General features: G+C 33.3%; 1 protein-coding gene across 3 annotated transcripts; it reads right to left on the bottom strand.

Annotated features, from left to right (window-relative positions):
• Positions 1 to 10,222: 10,222 nt before the first annotated feature.
• LOC123193364 (protein FAR1-RELATED SEQUENCE 11) lies at positions 10,223 to 15,662 on the bottom strand. 3 transcript variants are annotated; one of them, XM_044606304.1, is made up of 4 exons: positions 15,529 to 15,662; positions 12,947 to 13,969; positions 12,026 to 12,469; positions 10,223 to 11,216 (listed from the first exon to the last, which is right to left on the bottom strand). In XM_044606304.1, exons 2-4 carry the CDS (start codon positions 13,925 to 13,927, stop codon positions 10,599 to 10,601), a joined length of 2,043 nt encoding a protein of 680 aa, XP_044462239.1. In that variant the 5' UTR covers positions 13,928 to 13,969; positions 15,529 to 15,662; the 3' UTR covers positions 10,223 to 10,598. The 3 variants fall into 3 exon arrangements, with proteins under 3 accessions (XP_044462239.1, XP_044462240.1, XP_044462238.1); XM_044606305.1 differs by having other exon boundaries at positions 12,947 to 13,965; positions 15,529 to 15,586; XM_044606303.1 differs by lacking the exon at positions 15,529 to 15,662 and adding an exon at positions 14,447 to 15,468.
• Between the last annotated feature and the right edge of the window lie 2,663 nt (positions 15,663 to 18,325).

The following is an 18,325-nucleotide window of genomic DNA, read 5'->3' as shown; positions in this document are numbered from 1 at the left end:
TTCTTTAGGACTGGCCAAAGTCTAAGGGTTTCATTAATGTCAACTATGATATTTTTCCCAAGTATCAAATTCCCCATTAGTTTGAAAATTTCGATCACTTTGCCCAAAGCAAATTCATCTTCTTTCATCAAGTCAAACTTAAATAAAATTTTTAGTTTGGAAAACTTGACTCGAGTGTGTCAATGATTCTTCACCAGAGATTTTTTTTCTAAATATTCTTTTTCTTCTTTAATAATTATATTTTATTTTTTATAAATCTTTTTTTAAATAATTCTCTTCTTTTTCATAATTTGTCGTCTTTTTTGATATGATTATGCACCACTTAAGTCATCTCAAGCTAAATCTTAATTTCAGTATCTTAAATTTAAATTAAGTTTCAACTAATCTTTATTTAAATTTAATTCGATTTGAATCTATCTTAATAGAACAGAGGTTAGAGTAATCATTTTAAGATAGATTTAAGTTGGATGCTCAAGGTTAGCGATTATTCTTAGCAAACAAATTATGAGGAGCAGTTTAACATACTTACAGGACGCAAGAATCGACTCTTTTCCTAAAATAATTTAACTTTAATTCTTTTTCAATTTCTTTTATTATAGGGAAATTATATTAAATGGCCAAAATTAAGGGGGTCTAAGTGAAATTATCAAAAACAATTAGGTTTAAGCAAAAATACTCTTTTTATGAAATGATCAAACTGTCTCTATATATAAACCAAGGATTTGACTTATTTTCCGCTTAATTTTCCCACGGTTTCACTGTGTAAATTCTAAAATTTTTGCGTCTCCCACGGTTGTTCCATGGGGGAAGCGATTTTCGTCAATTTTCGTGTTTTCCAACAATTGAAAATGACAAAGAAGGTTAGTACATCTTCCCTACTATCGTTTGAATGAATTTATTATTAAGATTATTGAGATTTGAGGGAGATTTTGCAGTTTGAAATTCTAGGGTTTCGATTTTGAACAATGCATAAAATGTTTTAATTTTTGGTTGTTTTGGTTGAATTTCTTTAAGAGTTTTGTGTTATAGGATATTTACATTTGATTTGTATTGAAATTGAACATAGAAATGACGATTTGTGTGTCGGAAAAGAGATTAGAACAGCCAGCGCTCCTGTCCATAGGAACAGTGTATCGCATGGTCAGGACGAATTCTCCCACAGCCAGGAGAGATTGACCGTGCGTTAGGGGGTGAAGTAGCTTTTTCAAAACATTAGGGAGCTGGGGGAGAGCGGTTAGCCAACAGGGGGTGTTTGTGAAATTTGCCATGAGACAGTGGGCTAATGTTGTGAAAACCATGGGTTGGGGGGAAATTTACTTTTTTGAAACTACAGGGGCACTAAGAGATTAGAAAATTGCTAAAAGGGCAAAGGATAAATATTGGACCTATTGTAGTAGAAATATTTTGAGGGGGTAAATTGATATTTTTCATATCTAGGGTTTCTCAACGTGTAGTTTTCAAATTTTATATCTATTTTTTCTGTTTTAGGTTTTTCAATATGTAGTTTTCGAATTTGATATTCGGTTTTTTTATTTTTATATTTTTTGGGCATATTTTACGATGTAATGACGAAATTTTAGTTCGATATTTCGATTTTTTCATTTATAGGATATATCAATTCATATTTTCGAATTTCAATTTTGGTTTTTTGAATTTCGTCGTTTTATAATATTTGACTCGTATTTTTTAGATTTTTGAATGATTTTTCGATTGGTGGCACTATATTGTATTTCAACTTAAAGAATTCGAATTTAAGTTTCATTTTTTTTATTTTTGCCGTTTTAGGATAAATCAACTCATATTTTTCAAATTTTCTAATGATTTTTCGATTGTTGACATTCTAGGGTATTTCAACATATAAAGTTTGAATTTCAGTTTCGTTTTTTCAATTTTTACCATTTTAGGATATATCGATTCGTATTTTTCAGATTTCTGAATGATTGTTTGATTGTTAACATTTTAAGGTATTTTAACATATAGAGTTTGAACTTCAGTTTCATTTTTTTAATTTTCACATTTTTAGAATAGATCGACTCGTATTTTCATATTTTTGAATGATTTTTTTATTGTTGATGTTCTAGGGTATTTCACCATATAGAATTTGAATTTGAGTTCTGTTTTTTTTATTTTGCCTTTTTAGGATAGATTGACTCGTATTTTCAGATTTCTAAACGATTTTTCGATTGTTAACATTCTAGGGTATTTTACCATATAAAATTTGAATTTCAATTCCGTTTTTTTTTTATTTTTGCTATTTTTCTTTTAATTGTTTTTCTATTTTTTTATCTTTCTATGTTTTTTTATTTGTCATTTTTACATTTGTTTACATATCTATTTTTTATGAATGTCCTACAAATTTTTAAAATTTTTTACAAGATACTTCTCGTAAAAGGAAATGTATCAAAGGCAAGCTGCAAATCTCTGATGAGTCTAAACACTTTCGGGTAAAGGTTATATGTCGTGCATAGCGCTCTGTATTGTCTAGGATTACTTTTATACTGACCTTGAATCAACTTCGACTGTTTGAGAGGACATGTTTTGGGCATCTCCTTCGTTTACCCAAAACCAAATTTTTCAAAGTGTTGGTTCATGCATTTCTCCTACGACAACTATATCGACCTTCCGTTAAAGACAAGTTATGGTTTAGGGTTAACAAGGTTGACGTGAGATTCAGCCTATTTAAGTTTTCTTTGATGACAAGGCTATCATTTAGTCGACTCACTACCCTTTCATCGTATATTCCCCGTTCATCCAAACATTGGATCAGAGATACATACTTTCAAGGTTGTCCGAAGGTTTAGTATCATGACATAGAGCTTATTTTTTTGGTCAAGCCATGGGGGGATGACGATATTGACACCGTCAAGATGGCCTTGTTGTATTGTCTTTATATGGTGGTGTTAGGGGATGATTGACAAAAGAAAGTAGTTGTTAAATACTTACAGTTGGTTGATCATCTAGACAGGTTTAATTTCTACCCCTAGGGCGTTGTTATGTGGCAGATGACGTACGCGTCTATGTCGCAGGCGAGTGACAGAGTCTGCTCTAGATGAATGCCTGAAATACGAATTGATTTCCTTTCGCATTTCAGGTAAGTTTAAATTTATTGATTATATATATTAATTGGCAAAAATACGAATTGATTTATTTTAATCATTAATGGTTATATTGTAGTATCGGATATATAAGACGTTGGATACCTTATGTAATTTGGTTGATATGATTGATATTCATGTGTCTCCACGGATGTTTAGGTAGCGTAAGCGAGATGTCCCTAGTTGGAGTCATATGAGCACTATTTTCACTGGTGACTCGGTATGTAATCATTAATTAGTCAGTCGATTGATTTATTGAATATTACAATTATTTTGAATTATATATTTTCATGAATAGATGATGTCACATTCCCACTTCGTCTATCACCGATTGAAGAGGGTCTACCATGGTATGTAGACATATATGAGTACACCGATTTACCATATGTGTATTCCTCTTCATCATCTTCGATGCCTCCCCCGATAGGAGATGAGGCTTCTCCTATCATGTGACATTCAGATATACCCATCGATACTTTTAGGACACTTGAGGAGCCACATCAGCCTTTTATTATGGATTAGCCTTTATGTCCCCTTATAGTTCAGAGCCCAGCGGCCGAGACCATAGACCTTCCTGGGGTTGAGGACCGTGCTACCCATTCTATCACAAAGGAGTGTCCCCTTTTGTATCACCCAGTCTATCCATAGTAGATGTTGCATTGGTACATTAGGGCGCTATGATTTTACGTGAGATTTCTTGTTTCCGCAATGAGGTGTCTTTATAGAGGACTTGTTTACATGACGATGTGTCTTCTCAGATGACTCGATTAGAGGATCGTCTGAGTTGTTTGAAAGAAATCCTCAAGTGTACATGTCTAGCCCTAGTCGATCAAGTTGTAAAACCACATCTCATTTATTGCTTATAAAAATTGTATTTCATTATTACTCTAACAACTATATTAACTTCATACAGGATAGGCATGACGGTGTTGGGACACCTCTCCTATTGACAAGTCAATACCATCTCATTAGCCACATGAGGTCTATATTTAATTTCTTAGAAATATTGTTACTATATTTCCGATGCAATCTATGTTGAGATATATCCATTATAATTAGAATATAAATATTCATATATACTGATCACTGATAATTTCAAAATTATAATTTTACAGTCTGTTGAAGGGGCATGCACAGTGGACTTGACCATGATATAGGATTCTCCAGCCAAACCTTCTTCGACATACATGGATAAGATAACATTAATCGATTAATTCATAATTATTACATAAGATGAAATAATGAATTAATAGTTGTATGTATTTATAGCTGGTTCGTACAACATATGGTCGGATCGTTCGGAAGGGTCCGCTCGTTGCACCCCTTATACAAATCCAATCAAAGGGAGCGCAAAACAACAGCTTAGGACCATTTCATCCTCTACCTCAGAGCATGAGGAATTTTTCCTCACGTGGTACACCGGAGCTGTGGCATCCAACGCGTATGATGTTTACTTCATCAAGTCAAAGTCAACAGACCGTTTCTAACAGATTGTGGTAGAGTTGCGCAAGTGGCTAACCAACGATGTAAGTTGCCTATACTATATAATTTGGTTAAAAGTTTGATATATTCATCAATAACTAACACATTTAAAGTTTTTTATACCATTTTAGCATGTAGATTCCTTTTTGGCTATATTACATCGGTACCAAGATGATCACCGTTCAACTATTTAACAGCATTAAATGATTGCCCACACATTCTTTGTAGGACATATTGAGATGGCCTGGAAGAGTTAGCAAACCATACTGGATGGGGAGTATCTGTTTTTGGGGCTCTTCACGAGGATAGTTGAGGCAGATTATACCTCGGGATTGTTTTACAAACCATTGAGGATGGCCGATAAGGTATAATATAATAGTATTTTCATTATATTTTACGTTTAATTAGTTTATAATCTACTTTAATTTGTCACTGTTTATAGGTTTACATTCCTATAAACTTCGATTACGCACATTAGGTGGCCAAAGTTATAGATTTTCGTGATTAATCGATTATGGTGTATGACTTTGAGGTATTATACTGAAGGAATATGGGGTCTCTCGAATGACGGATGCAACCGTATACAACATTCATACCTGTATTATTAGAGGTGACAAATTTCTGAACAGCTTCTAGGTAGACTCCACGACGTGATCCCTTAGTATTATATCGAGAGACGAATGTCCCTCAGCAGGGAGAAGGCTTCGGTGACTGTGGCGTGTTTATGTTACGTTTTTTTTAGTGTTTGGCATTGTCATGGAGCGTTGATTTTCCCTTAAAGTCGTCTACCTCTATGCGTCGACGTTTAGTGTCGTAGTTGTATTTTCACTGTATCGAGTAGATCACAGGTGTATATTTAGTTCGCTCATTGTTTATTTATCGTTTTTTAGATGTTCTTATGTATATATTTATTTTATGTGCTTATGTGTATGATGTACTTTATCTATCATTATATATGGATATGTATTTGCATTCATTTTTTAAATAATTATATGATATTTGAGTGATGTTATTAGCATTAAATTACAGTATTAGTGAAATACTCAAAAAGTTCATTCTAACAAATATGAAATGAAGAAATTATTCACACTAAAGTTGTTACATCACATGTGAATATAATTACACATTTAAAAAAATAATGAAAATACATCGGTTACATATGACTGAAGTACAATAATGATGAATCATATAACTAACAAAACTAAATAGAAACTTGTCAAGATCTTGACCTTTTACCTTTTTTGGATGAACGTTGTGGGGCGGAGTTCGGGATTGGTGCTGGGCTTTTACATTGGGTTCAGATATGTTTTGGTTCTTGACAACGACTACAAATGCTGGATATAACATTTTCTCCTTGCGAAAGACGTCGATCTCTATTGGAAGAAAGATCGGATGAAGACTATCAAAAACAGGGGACAAGATAACTCTTTCTTCTGGTGAATGTAACCATTCTAATTGGTTTCGAAGAGAATTGATAGGTTTCTAATATATTGCAAGGTAGAATTCGGTGTGAAAAAATGGATGAACTCATGTATTGACATTTGTGAGCCTTATGTGTCATGCAACAACAATGGCATGCTTGCATGGAATACGTGAAAGCTGAAACTTTCTGCATGTACAAGACATTTCACTGAAGTTCACAATACTCATGTATCAGCCAAAACTAAAAACCTGATACTGAGTAGATGTAATTAGTCGAACCTCCAAGTGTATAGACTTTGATAGACGACGGTTGATCTTCTCCTCCTTCCAAGGGGTGAGAAAGTTAGGGCATTCATCTGTAATTTGAAAAAATATTAACAACACATTTGTTAATAACAAACAAAAAGGAAGAAGTACATAATCAAATACATAGTTATTAACAATTGGGTATGTACTTGCATGGTTTCTCCTCTTGTAAAACCATCGCTGCATTGTACCATGAATGAACTCGACGAGCATCATGATAGGCAGACCCCGTACATGTCTGACAAGGGCATTAAATGACTCTACAATATTAGTTATCATCATATTGTATCAATGCCCTAAAAAGTGTGTTCTGTTTTAATGCTCAAATCCGACCTCATGTAGATAAGCCTCAACTTGAGGGTTCATCACATCAAGAGATAACATCATAACCTCAAATTTAACTTTTGTGTATGATTTCGTGGCTTTCCAATATGCACTCACAACCTGCAAGGTGGTAAATAATATGAGAACTTTATGATCAAAATGTATAAAAAAGTTAAACAAAATAAAATTTTAATACTTGTTTAAACATGTTACCTTTTAGTCTTGTTTATGTTTTGCCCGCATGTTACACAGAAGGTGATGGCAACAACATTCATGGTGGATACCTAGAAAGACTTCAGCCATTGTAGAGTATATAACATGATGTCGATTTGAGATTATTGCCAACTCGGAGAGATCGTGGATGCATTCTTTAATCTTCCTGAGAAACCAACACTTTGTGTCGTGATCTTCTTTTTTATCGACACCGAAACCAATGGGATATATCTAGTTATTACCATCAAGGCCTACCACAAGGAATAAATGACCTAGATATCGACCTTTAATGAAAATAACATCAATGCAAATAACAGGTCGGAGATATTCTCTAAATCACAAACAGATCATCCTAATGCCATGAAAAAATACTTAAATCAATGGTCATCGTCCGCTTTAATAGCAGTAATGGTTCTCGGATTAGTACGTTGTAGATTATAGCAATAATCTGATAAGAGCATAAATGATTCCTCTGGTAAGCCCCTCAATGAATTTAAAGCCTAGTTTCTTGCTTGCCAAGCTTGTGAATATAAAATGTCAATTTCATACTGGTCAGCGATATCCACAATTATTTCCTTAGGTTGATAAATTCGATCAATCAACACAAACTTTGACCTCATTAATTGACCTAAAGCTCGAGCCCCAGCTTGTCTGTGATGTGGCATTATTTGATCTACTGAACATGTGTGAGTTGGATCCATTTGGTTGATTTGAAACACTTTACCGACGATGGATTTGGTTGCATGTATATACCAGTGACAATTTTCAGCATCGCACTTAATATCTCATCGCCCCCTATTAGACTTCTTGTTCATGAATTGAAATCTTTTCAGTAGGGCAAATTGCTTCACAACATCTTTTAATTGTACTTTATTATGGAAAATATCACCAAGTTTTACACCATTCTCCTCTCAAATCGATCTTATACCACTTGATGATGTTGATGACTGTGGAGGAAAATCAGGAAGCCACTTAAATGGATCAATGGGGATATTGTCAAAAAATGGCCCAAAATAATTTTCACCACCTAAAATAGGATTTTCAAGCTGCAAACTATTTATACTTTCGGTAATAGGTGGCATATACTCGGGCTCTGCCTCTTCAAAAAGAATATCAAACATATCATTTCCATCAAAGTCATCCTAGTTGGGAACCCTATCTTTCTCTTCATAAGCCCATGAGTTTGCAATGTACAAGGAGTTATTACTGAAATCAATCAAGTTTTCCAAATCATATTCTTTTTTCACTCTACTAATTTCTTCTTCATCTTTATCCTTTTCCTCATCTCTTTTAATTAGGGTACATGTAACAAAAACAGGAATACATTCCTATAAGTATTGAGATATATCAATAAGACCTTGGACATCTTCATCATTTTGGATCTGTACGGGGCAATCGAGCTCAATTTTTCTTAGTTTTATTGATAGTTGAAAATAGTTTTTCATTGAATCAAGACCGCAAGACCGCAAGACTCCTTCAAAAGCTGAATAAATCCCTCAAATGATGTTCCATAAGGAATTTTAATCAATTGTTTGGATCCTCCAACATATTTCATTGTGTTGTCATCACCTTGAATCTATTCTCCTTGGTAGCGATAACCATATATTTTAATTATCAATCATATAATGACAAATTTTTGGAAAAAATTAATTATTTATAATAAAAAATCTATAATAACTATTTAAAACAGTCTTACTATGATTAATATCAAAATACCCTTCATATTTTTCTAATATTTCATTTAACCCCCTATAATTATTTAACATTTTATCTAACACCCTTGTATGTTATCTTGTATCAAAATGCATTTATTTATTTTTAACATTTCATTTAAAATGTTTTTATAATGTTTAATATCAAAATACCCCCTATATTTTTCTAATATTTTTTTAACCCACACCGTTTGTATCAAAATGCATTTATCTATTTTTAATATTTCATTTAAAACGTTTTTACAATGTTTAATATCAAAATACTCCATATATTTTTCTAATATTTCATTTAACCATCTATAATTGTATAACATTTTATTTAACAACCTTGTATGTTATCTTGTATCAAAATGTATCTATTTATTCTTAACATTTCATTTAAAATATTCTTACAATGTTTAATATCAAAATACCCTCATATTTTTATAACATTTCATTTAGCCCCCATACTTATCTAATATTTCATCTAACACCCTTATATGTTCCCTAGTATCAAAATACATCTATTTATTCTTAACAGGTTATTTAAATCCTTCATATATACCCCTATATTTTTTTAACATTTCATTTAACTCCCTATAATTATCTAACCTTTTATTTAACACCCTTTTATGTTGTCTTGTATCAAAATATATTTATCTATTTTTAATCTATTATTTAAATCATTCATGTATTATGTAATATCAAAATACCCCCATATTTTTTTATATTTTTTTTACCCCCTATAATTACCTAACATTTCATTTAACACCCTTATATGTTGTCTCATATCAAAATGCATCTATCTATTCTTAACATTTCATTTATAATGCTCTTACAATGTTTAATATCAAAATACCCTTCATATTTTTATAACATTTCATTTAACCCCCCATAATTATCTAACACTTTATTTAACACTTTTGTATGTTGTCTTGTATCAAAATATATCTATTTATTCTTAACATGTTACTTAAATCCTTTAATATTGTGTAATATCAAAATGCCCCTATATTTTTTTAATATTTCATTTAACCCCTATATTATTATCTAATATTCAAATACCCTTTTTACATGACATACAAATTAGATTTAATAAATAAAATTAAGTTTTGAGTTAAAATTTGTATAAATATATTTTTTTCACAAACTGACTTTTTTTTATTCGAATTCAGAAATCCGAACTTCTTTTTTTCGAACAAACTCGTACTAATTGATATTGAGTAAAAATGAGAGTGCGAGTGAATGTTTGAGTGATATGAGAAGTGTGTGTAATAAGAGTGAGTGAAAGAGTTTATACAGATATGTTGAAAGGTAATTTTGGTGTTTTAAAAAAAGTTTAGGGCATTTTCGCTTAAGAATAGGAAAAATAGGCATTTTTGCTTAAATGAGGGGTAAAAAGGGTAGATAATATAATTTCTCTTTATTCTAACATATTCAAGAGATTTTTAGACAATTCACATATAAATTGGTTATTTTTATAATACTTAATAAAAAAAAATTACAACTAAAATTTTAAAGCATGTTTTAACATAACGATGGTTGGTTCAGCCAGCTAAAACGCAGTATTATATTACTTATTCGATTTAATTCAATCCAATAACTAAAATAACCCAAACCGAGACTGATCCGGTCAATATTTTAAAACAGTGCTTCTGAGAACTGTAAGATGTATAAATACATCTTGTATCCACGTAATAAAATGACTGATATTTCATATAACAGAACAACATTGATATGCATACAAAAGAAGGTTTTCTTCCATATATATTTTTACAAATCGAAATCCTCATGAAACATATCCTCAATACTAACACGTAACATGATGATGTCTGCAACATACTGCACCGCATTCAATTGGACAAACTAGATTCCGATTTCACATAACAAAACTGACATGCAAATGTCTTCGAACCCGGAAATTGGTCCAGTCTCGGGCTTCATAAAAGCGAATTTTAAACCAAATCAAATGCATCTCCATTGCCAAATTTTTGGGTGTGTTTCCTTCTGCTTTCCACTAGAACCATGATGATTGTAAAGCTACTGTTTTAAGATATATCTAGAGTTATAGGTTTCTATGAAGGGGAGAAATATCTCTCAAACCTTGTGATGAAACTGGTTGCTGGCGTATTCGAGACAAAAGGAAGGAAACTTGTTCGGTTGCAAGATCTAGCCTCTCTTTTGACTTGGCAGATTCTGCAATCAGAGATGATACCATGCTCTGAAGTAACTGAATCCGCTCTGCATGCTTGCTTGGAGAACTTTGAAGTTGTTTTATGGCATGTGTGCTGATACGACGCCATCGGATGGGAAGATACCTTTCTGGAATCTGAAAGCAATTTCCTGCCGAGAGGACTCGTAAGGCATGTCGACAGAGAATCCCTGAAAACTCAAATTGATGACAGCTGCAACTTATGATGCCTTCCTGAGGAACCCAATAAACTTTCCGGCCTCCCTCAAGTTTTGTGTGGTGTCTGACAAGGAAACCATCATCCATATGAAATGATGCATAGTACGCAGCCAAAACAAATTGCTCTTGCAGCTTTGAGAACGCAAAAGGAGTTAGCACAGAAGCGGCATGGGATTCCATAGGAGCACCTGTCTTCAAGCAAATATTTTGAAGATTCTGCTGCATCGTCTGTTGTTCCGCAGCTTGATCTTTAAAGTCCACGGCAACAGCCACCTGCTTTTTGTAAGCTAAGTCAGCAAAATGGAAAGTCAACACAATAAAAGGTCATCCTACACAAGACATAACAACCTAAAACCATTCTGCATGCTGTATAGCATTAAATCATTAATAAAAGTTTCACACATAACATCTAGAGGTATCAAATTATCACCTTTTTATTATTGAAGGGACTAAACTTTGTCTTTTTATGGAAAGGACTAAACTTTCAAATTTTCCTATTATAGGGACCAAACTTTTAGAATTTCTTATTGAAGAGACTAAACTTCTACTATTTCCTATTTAAGTCACCAAACTAATCACCTTGCTTACAAAACAAAACAAGCAATCATAATTGTATTTATTCGGTACTTTTTATAGGAAATACTAAAAGTTTGACCCTTTATATAAGAAAATCTGCAAGTTCAGTTTTTTCAATAAAAAAATATGAGTTCAATCCCTTCACCAGAAAATAAAAATTAAAAAAAAAACAAAGTTCAGTCTTTTTAATAAAAAAATAATATTTTGATACTTCTAGGTGTTATTATCCCTATAAAAAAAAGTGCAGAAGAATTTTAAGACCACTCAATCAGTTTTCCCAGGTAACAGGGTTGGGACATGAGGGCCTAGGGACCAAACTTGTACATGTAAATAATATCTTTACGAAGCTATAACAAAAGATACTTTGAGTCTTGTCTTTAATTTAGAAAAAGTAAATTTGGAAAGTAATGAGCCAATGGAAAATTCTGTCTGGAACTTGTAGACACTTAAGAATGTCATCATGATAATAAAATAAATGGATATGACAGTATTAGAAGAGGACATACTTGTTCTACAAAGTGTGCAAGTCGGGTTTGTGCACTCAAAAATCGTTGAATGAAAGCATTAATTGCCTTTGAATGGACAGTTGTAGTCATTCCTGCAAAAAAGTTGCTTCTCAAGTATGGTAATGCCCACTGCATACGTAAAGCAAACAAGTTTGCTATGTGCCTGTTAGTATGGAGCCCAAATGAATTGACCATGTCCCTCCATCCCAACTCAAAATCTTCTATAGACTCCAGATTATAGAGCCGAAAAAACTCAGTCTTCCACTCATTATAACGTTCTCCCAGGACAGCATTAAACCATGATGGAAACTTCACCACAATCATCCATATGCAGAGTGCATGCTTAGTTGCAGGCATTTCCATGGCTATGGCTTCTTTGAGACACATATTCTGGTCAGTTAATATTGTTTGTGGTGCCTTCCCATCCATAAAACCTAAGAATGCCTGTAAATGGAATACAAAACGCATATTAAGAACAGTAATAGCAGTTTGAATAGTTATATGCAAGCATAACTTCACATGCAAGTATGTATATGCATGCTAGAGGTTCATAATCAACACAGAATTCAACTTGTCATCAAAGTTAAAATTTTCCCATTTAAATGCTTCGGAAACTCAACCAGTATGCAAATATCTGATATTGTACTATTTCAGATACAAGCTCAAAGATCATATAAAACTTAATAATGAAGCCAACATTATTTTTGAGAATCCGCCTCATTAGCTATCCCTTGCCTGTCAGTGATCCTATTCATTGGAGCGTTCAGTTTAAAAACGTATATTTCATTCATTCCCATCTCTGCGTTCAGCACTACCACAAAAAGTAAGGGGCAATCAGCTTGTTTTACTGAAGTTGGATAAGTACAACATGCAATACAATGTGATATGCTGCTATAAATTGTATTGTTTTCACTCTATTACCTTTAGTGCCCATGACAATGATCTCAAGTTTTCCTCACGCAAGAGTGTACAGCCAAAGAAGCAAGGCACACCATAATTGTTCACACCAACCCATATCCCAAGTGGCATGTCTAATGCAGTCAAGCGATGTGTTGTATCAAACACCACAGCATCACCAAATATCTCGTAAGCCTGGATTGATGATGCATATGACCAAGCAATATTCTCTAGCCTGTTGTTAGGATCAAGCGTGTACTCAAATTTGAAGTTAGGGTCTTTTTCTTTAATGTTTCTACACATTTTTAATAAATCTACACTTTCATCTTCCGGATCTAACTTCCTAAAAGACTGAAGTAAGTTCCTCACATCCTTCTCAGTAAATGGCAAATAACCTGGCTCCACGCATTTCTCAAGTTCCATGAGTCTCATCATTTGCTGCACTGAAATTCCTGTTTTGGCAAACATAAGTATCCGGCTCTTGTCTGTATCTGATATGGTTCGATATGCAGGAAGAAAACGAACTTGGTTTGGCTCTAAGAGTTCATGATTATGGTGGTTTGCGAAACCTGTGACACGCCATTCTGGTGCTCCTAATTCTGTAATTTTGCTTATACGCATGTACGCTTGACACCCACAGCGGGAGGATTTCCGATTTCGCTGAGGTTTGTTTTCATTTGAGGTTTTGATGGGTGTGTTACCAGCACGGTGGCAGACAAAGTAGCGTCTTGTTAATCCTTTACCAACACCATCTTTTCCTTCAGTGCGATGACGTCTAATGGAAAAACCACATCTTTTAGCAAATTCACTATAGAATTCATATGCTGCATCATGAGAGGGAAATCTTTGCCCAATATATGGAACCACATCATTGCTGGTCTCTAGTGAGAGTCTGGTTTCATCGGGTGATTCCTCTGTGCTGCTAGTATCATCTAGAGACAATGATCGTTGGTGTGAGGGATCATCATAAGCCATCAACATGTGTCCGGCCTCATCAGTCATCATATTGTCTCATCCAACCCACTTGAGATTAACTGAAGAGACTATCTGTCCATTATACAATAAAAATAAATAATTATCCAAATCGATTCCCATAAATAAAAATTACATTAAAAAAACAATAATATTTGAACATGGTAGCATGACAAGGAATTGGTATTAATTTTGGTGAAAGACACAGAAAAAACAATATATTGGAAACTTAAAAACTATGGTAATAATGAGGTTGACAAAAAAACAAAATAGTTTTTTCCTTTATAAGATATCATGCTTCCACAAAGGTGAAACACAGTCATAACTTAGTTGTTACTTGACCAAAAAGGTTCATTAAGCATGCATGATGACACTGCAGAGGAAGTAAACAGAGGTCAATTCGTGAAAACACTGCTGAGTTTATCCATGTCATTCACTGACAGCCTCCTACTCACCAGGTTAAATTTACAGCTTTAAAGGAAAAATAAAGTTTCATCTTTCACAGTGATTATATGGATTATGGAAGAGAAATATAAAAAAATAAAACCTTACAGAAGAGAAGGGTGAAGTAGAGATCCTAGCAGTTCATAATAGGGTCAAACTCGCCTTCTTCACATAGCTTTCAACATTGAACATCTTTGAAAGAAATGAACTCTAATAATTAATCCTAAAAGGAATTTAGGTTGATCACTTGATCAAATTTCAACATATTTATAAACGATAACCCAATATAAGGAAATTTGGAAAGAGCTCTCCTGCATACAACCATGTTAGTGGATCATGCCCCCTTTAACCATTCATTTTATGCATGTTTCATTTACTTACAAGTTTTTCTATCTATAATTCTAATTTTAAGATAATCAACCAATAATTGGTGAACATCTTCTTTCACAACTCCTTTATATCCTCTTCTATTCAATCTCAAATTCCAATACATTTTCCACTCTCTCCCAAAACACCATCGAAATCATCGCACCCACCATCTCACACTATCTCAACGATAAATGCACTGCGATAAAAGAAGCACACATGTTTCAAAAAAATGCCTACATTCACCTAAACCCTTCTTTCCTTCTTCCAATCCACAAAATCCTAAATCCCATTTAGTTAAACTCAATACAAAAACTGGCCCCACCAAATTTCATAATCTTTAGGAAACAGAAAACCAAAAAAGTATTTATTTTTCACCATGTAGGTGGTCCTAAGGGATCAAACTCCAAAATTGTGGTACCTATCAGCCATCTACAAAAACACAACTAAACTCTCAAACTATCACAATGCCATTTCATAAATACCCATTTTTCTCAAAGCCATCCATAAAAAATTGAAACTTTGCAAACAAGTTCTCTCTACCAAATCATATAACTACGATCAAAGCACACCAACATAAACCAAACTTCCACCATATTCACAACACATTCTGAAAAATTAAGTCCTACCCATTGCCAGAAACACAAAAATACAACTGGGTTTTGAAGTTTTGAGTTTCACAACAAAAATGAAACAGTTAAATTGCCATTTTTTTCAGTCTCATTTCATTAGGGTACATAATAATAACATATAAAGCTGAGAAATTAACAATAAAATAAAAAAATTACAAATTAAAGTTAAAGAGAAAGAGAAAAGGAAGGTACCACCAAATCAGTAATGCATTTGATTGAAAGTGGAAACCGAGAATTGTTCAAGGATTAGCCCTAATTTGCGCAGGGAGGTAATAAGAGCCCTTTTATATATCTGCGCATGTTTCTTATCCTACGCTTTCTCTCTCGCCAAACATAAAAACGACGCCGTAAAGAATTAAACAAAAAACAAAACACCCAAATTTCTTAGACTGAAATTCCAAATTTCTCCCAAATGTTTTGGTTTTATTACGAAAAAAAAATCTCTAATTAAAAATTATAGGATTCTTGTCCCTCTTTTATGGATAATAATTTGCGAAATTAAATTAGGGGAAATTAATTGATTGCCCTAAATATTAGGGTTTAAACAAAATTATCCAAATCTACATAACTTAAGCAAAAGTGCCCCTTTTACATGAAATGGCCAAAGTGGCCTCATATATAATCCAACCAAATTCACATTCCTACCCAAAATTTCCTAGAATTCACTGTTTCAAAATTTGAAGAATTCCCAAGGCGTTCCACATATCTCCAATGATAGCGCAATCTTTAACTTTTCACTGGCATTTTTGCAGCTTTCCAATGATGAAAATGGCAAATAAGGTGAGTTCATCATCTTTTATCTTATTTGAATCATTTTGATGTTTAAATTTTATCAATTAGATGAAAATTTTGGGTGTTATTTGTTTAGGGTTTTCGTTTTTAAACAATTCATTTTGTTTCTTGCTTGTTTTTTTATGAATTAGTTTACGGTTATTGTGTTTTAATAAGTGTAGAATTGTTTATTGTTAAAATAGTAATTAGAAAATGAGATTTTAGTTAGAAAATATAGCATTTTGAAATCGAAATGTCACCTTAGGGGAGAAATTTTCAACCCGGGGAATCCCAGGTTTGAGAAATATCTTGAAGTTGAATCAACGCCATAGGAGAAGGGGGGAAATGCGATTTTTTAAACAGTAACCATATCAAGGGGTCTATCAGGAGAACCCCAAAGGAGGAGGGAAATTGTGTGTTTTTTAATAGGATTAATGAGGTTAACATAAGATTCAACGCATTTTGTACTATGCCCAAGCTATCATTTAATTAGATCACTGCTATTTCCTCATATATTTCATGAGGTTTCGGAAATAGGATTCGAGAGACCTATTTTCAGGGATGTGAGAAAGTGTAATATCATGATTTAGAACAAGTTTTCTCAATGAGACCATGAGGGATGACTATATCAACACCGTCAAAATGGTCTCGTTGTATTATCTTCATATAATGTTTTTAGGGAACGACAAATGAAAGAATGTATCTACAAAGTATTTTTAGCTAGTCGATCACTTGGATTGTTTCAATTCCTACCCATATGGTGTTCCGGTGTGGGATATGACATACAAGTCAATGTCCCAAGTGAGTGAAAAGATTTGCTCTGGTCAAATGACAGATATGCATAAATATGATATCTATGAGTTCCTACTCGCATTTTAAGTTAGTGTATATTTGTTAATTATATATATTGATTACTAGGGGAAAAATTATTAATTGAATTTAAATATTAATGTTTACATTGTAGTTTTGGATCTACGAGACAATCGACACCCTATATAATTGAGTGGACTTGGTTGTCATTGATGCATCTTCATAAATGTTCAGGTGGCATATGAAAGATATTCCTAGATAAAGTCATATGAGAATTATATTCTCCAATTGATTATTTTATTTATTAATGCAAATATGTTTAATTATATATCTAAATGAGTAGGATGATATTACTTTCCTACTTCAATCGTCACCGATTGAAGAGGCTACACGATGGTATACTGACATTGTTGTTTCACAAGTATGTTGGATCCCCAGTTATCCTCATCATTTTTAATAAGAGATATAACTTCTCCAACTATGCCACCTATGAATATTCAAACCTCTAATCCTGAGACACATGTCAATTTTCAGGCCTTGTTACTGAGTAGACTATATGTCCATCGTTGAGACCCCAGTCATTGAGACCACACATCTTCATGTCGTTCAAGCCCCTATTACTGAGCACCCTACACACGAGTGCCCATCAACTATGTTACTCATTCTGTCCCCTTTAAATGCTACATTGTCCCATTGGGGTAATATGATTTTAGGCAAGATTTCTAGTTTGCGAGACCAAATGTCTATTTTACGAGAGTAGATGTCTTCTCATATGTCTTGATTGGAGGATCGAATAAGTCGTTTTGAGGACATCGTGGTGCGTGCATGGCCAAAGACAGTCGATTAAGTGACAAAACCACATTTTATTTGTTCGTTTTGTAAATTTTATTTACCCGTCTGTCTCACATATATATTAACTTCGTATAAGGTACTCGCGATGACACTGGAAAGCCCTCACCCGTTGCCCTTCCGATTCCATCACCTCCCTTACTTGAGGTTTGTAATTATTTGTTGTTAATATATTTCATATGAAAAATCATTGAACAATTTATTATTAATATTCATACATGGTGCTAGCCATAAGAAAGTATCAGTTGAGAGTTCTTCACATACACCTTTCTTGATTATAGAGGTATGGTAAATTGTTGTTATTCAATTAGTTTAATGCGGTTAAATATTATTATGAATATTTAAATTGTTTTTTTCGTCTTTTCAGGATAAACGATTGTGGTTAATTGTTGACTTCCCTACTGTGAGTAAAGGGATCATTGCAAATATCTGGTCAAAGATTTTATTTAAATGCATGGATGGAACAACCCAATGTCATAAAAAAAATACTGAAAGCGATACTCCTTGTTTATGTAACACTTACATGTAAGCATAAAGGTGTTTCAATCTTTTTTCCTAG

Source organism: Mangifera indica, chromosome 12 (assembly GCF_011075055.1).
Source record: "Mangifera indica cultivar Alphonso chromosome 12, CATAS_Mindica_2.1, whole genome shotgun sequence".
Classification (NCBI taxonomy): domain Eukaryota; kingdom Viridiplantae; phylum Streptophyta; class Magnoliopsida; order Sapindales; family Anacardiaceae; genus Mangifera; species Mangifera indica.
The sequence above is the reverse complement of the archived record's forward strand: the minus strand, read 5'-3'. Positions and strand labels throughout refer to the sequence as shown.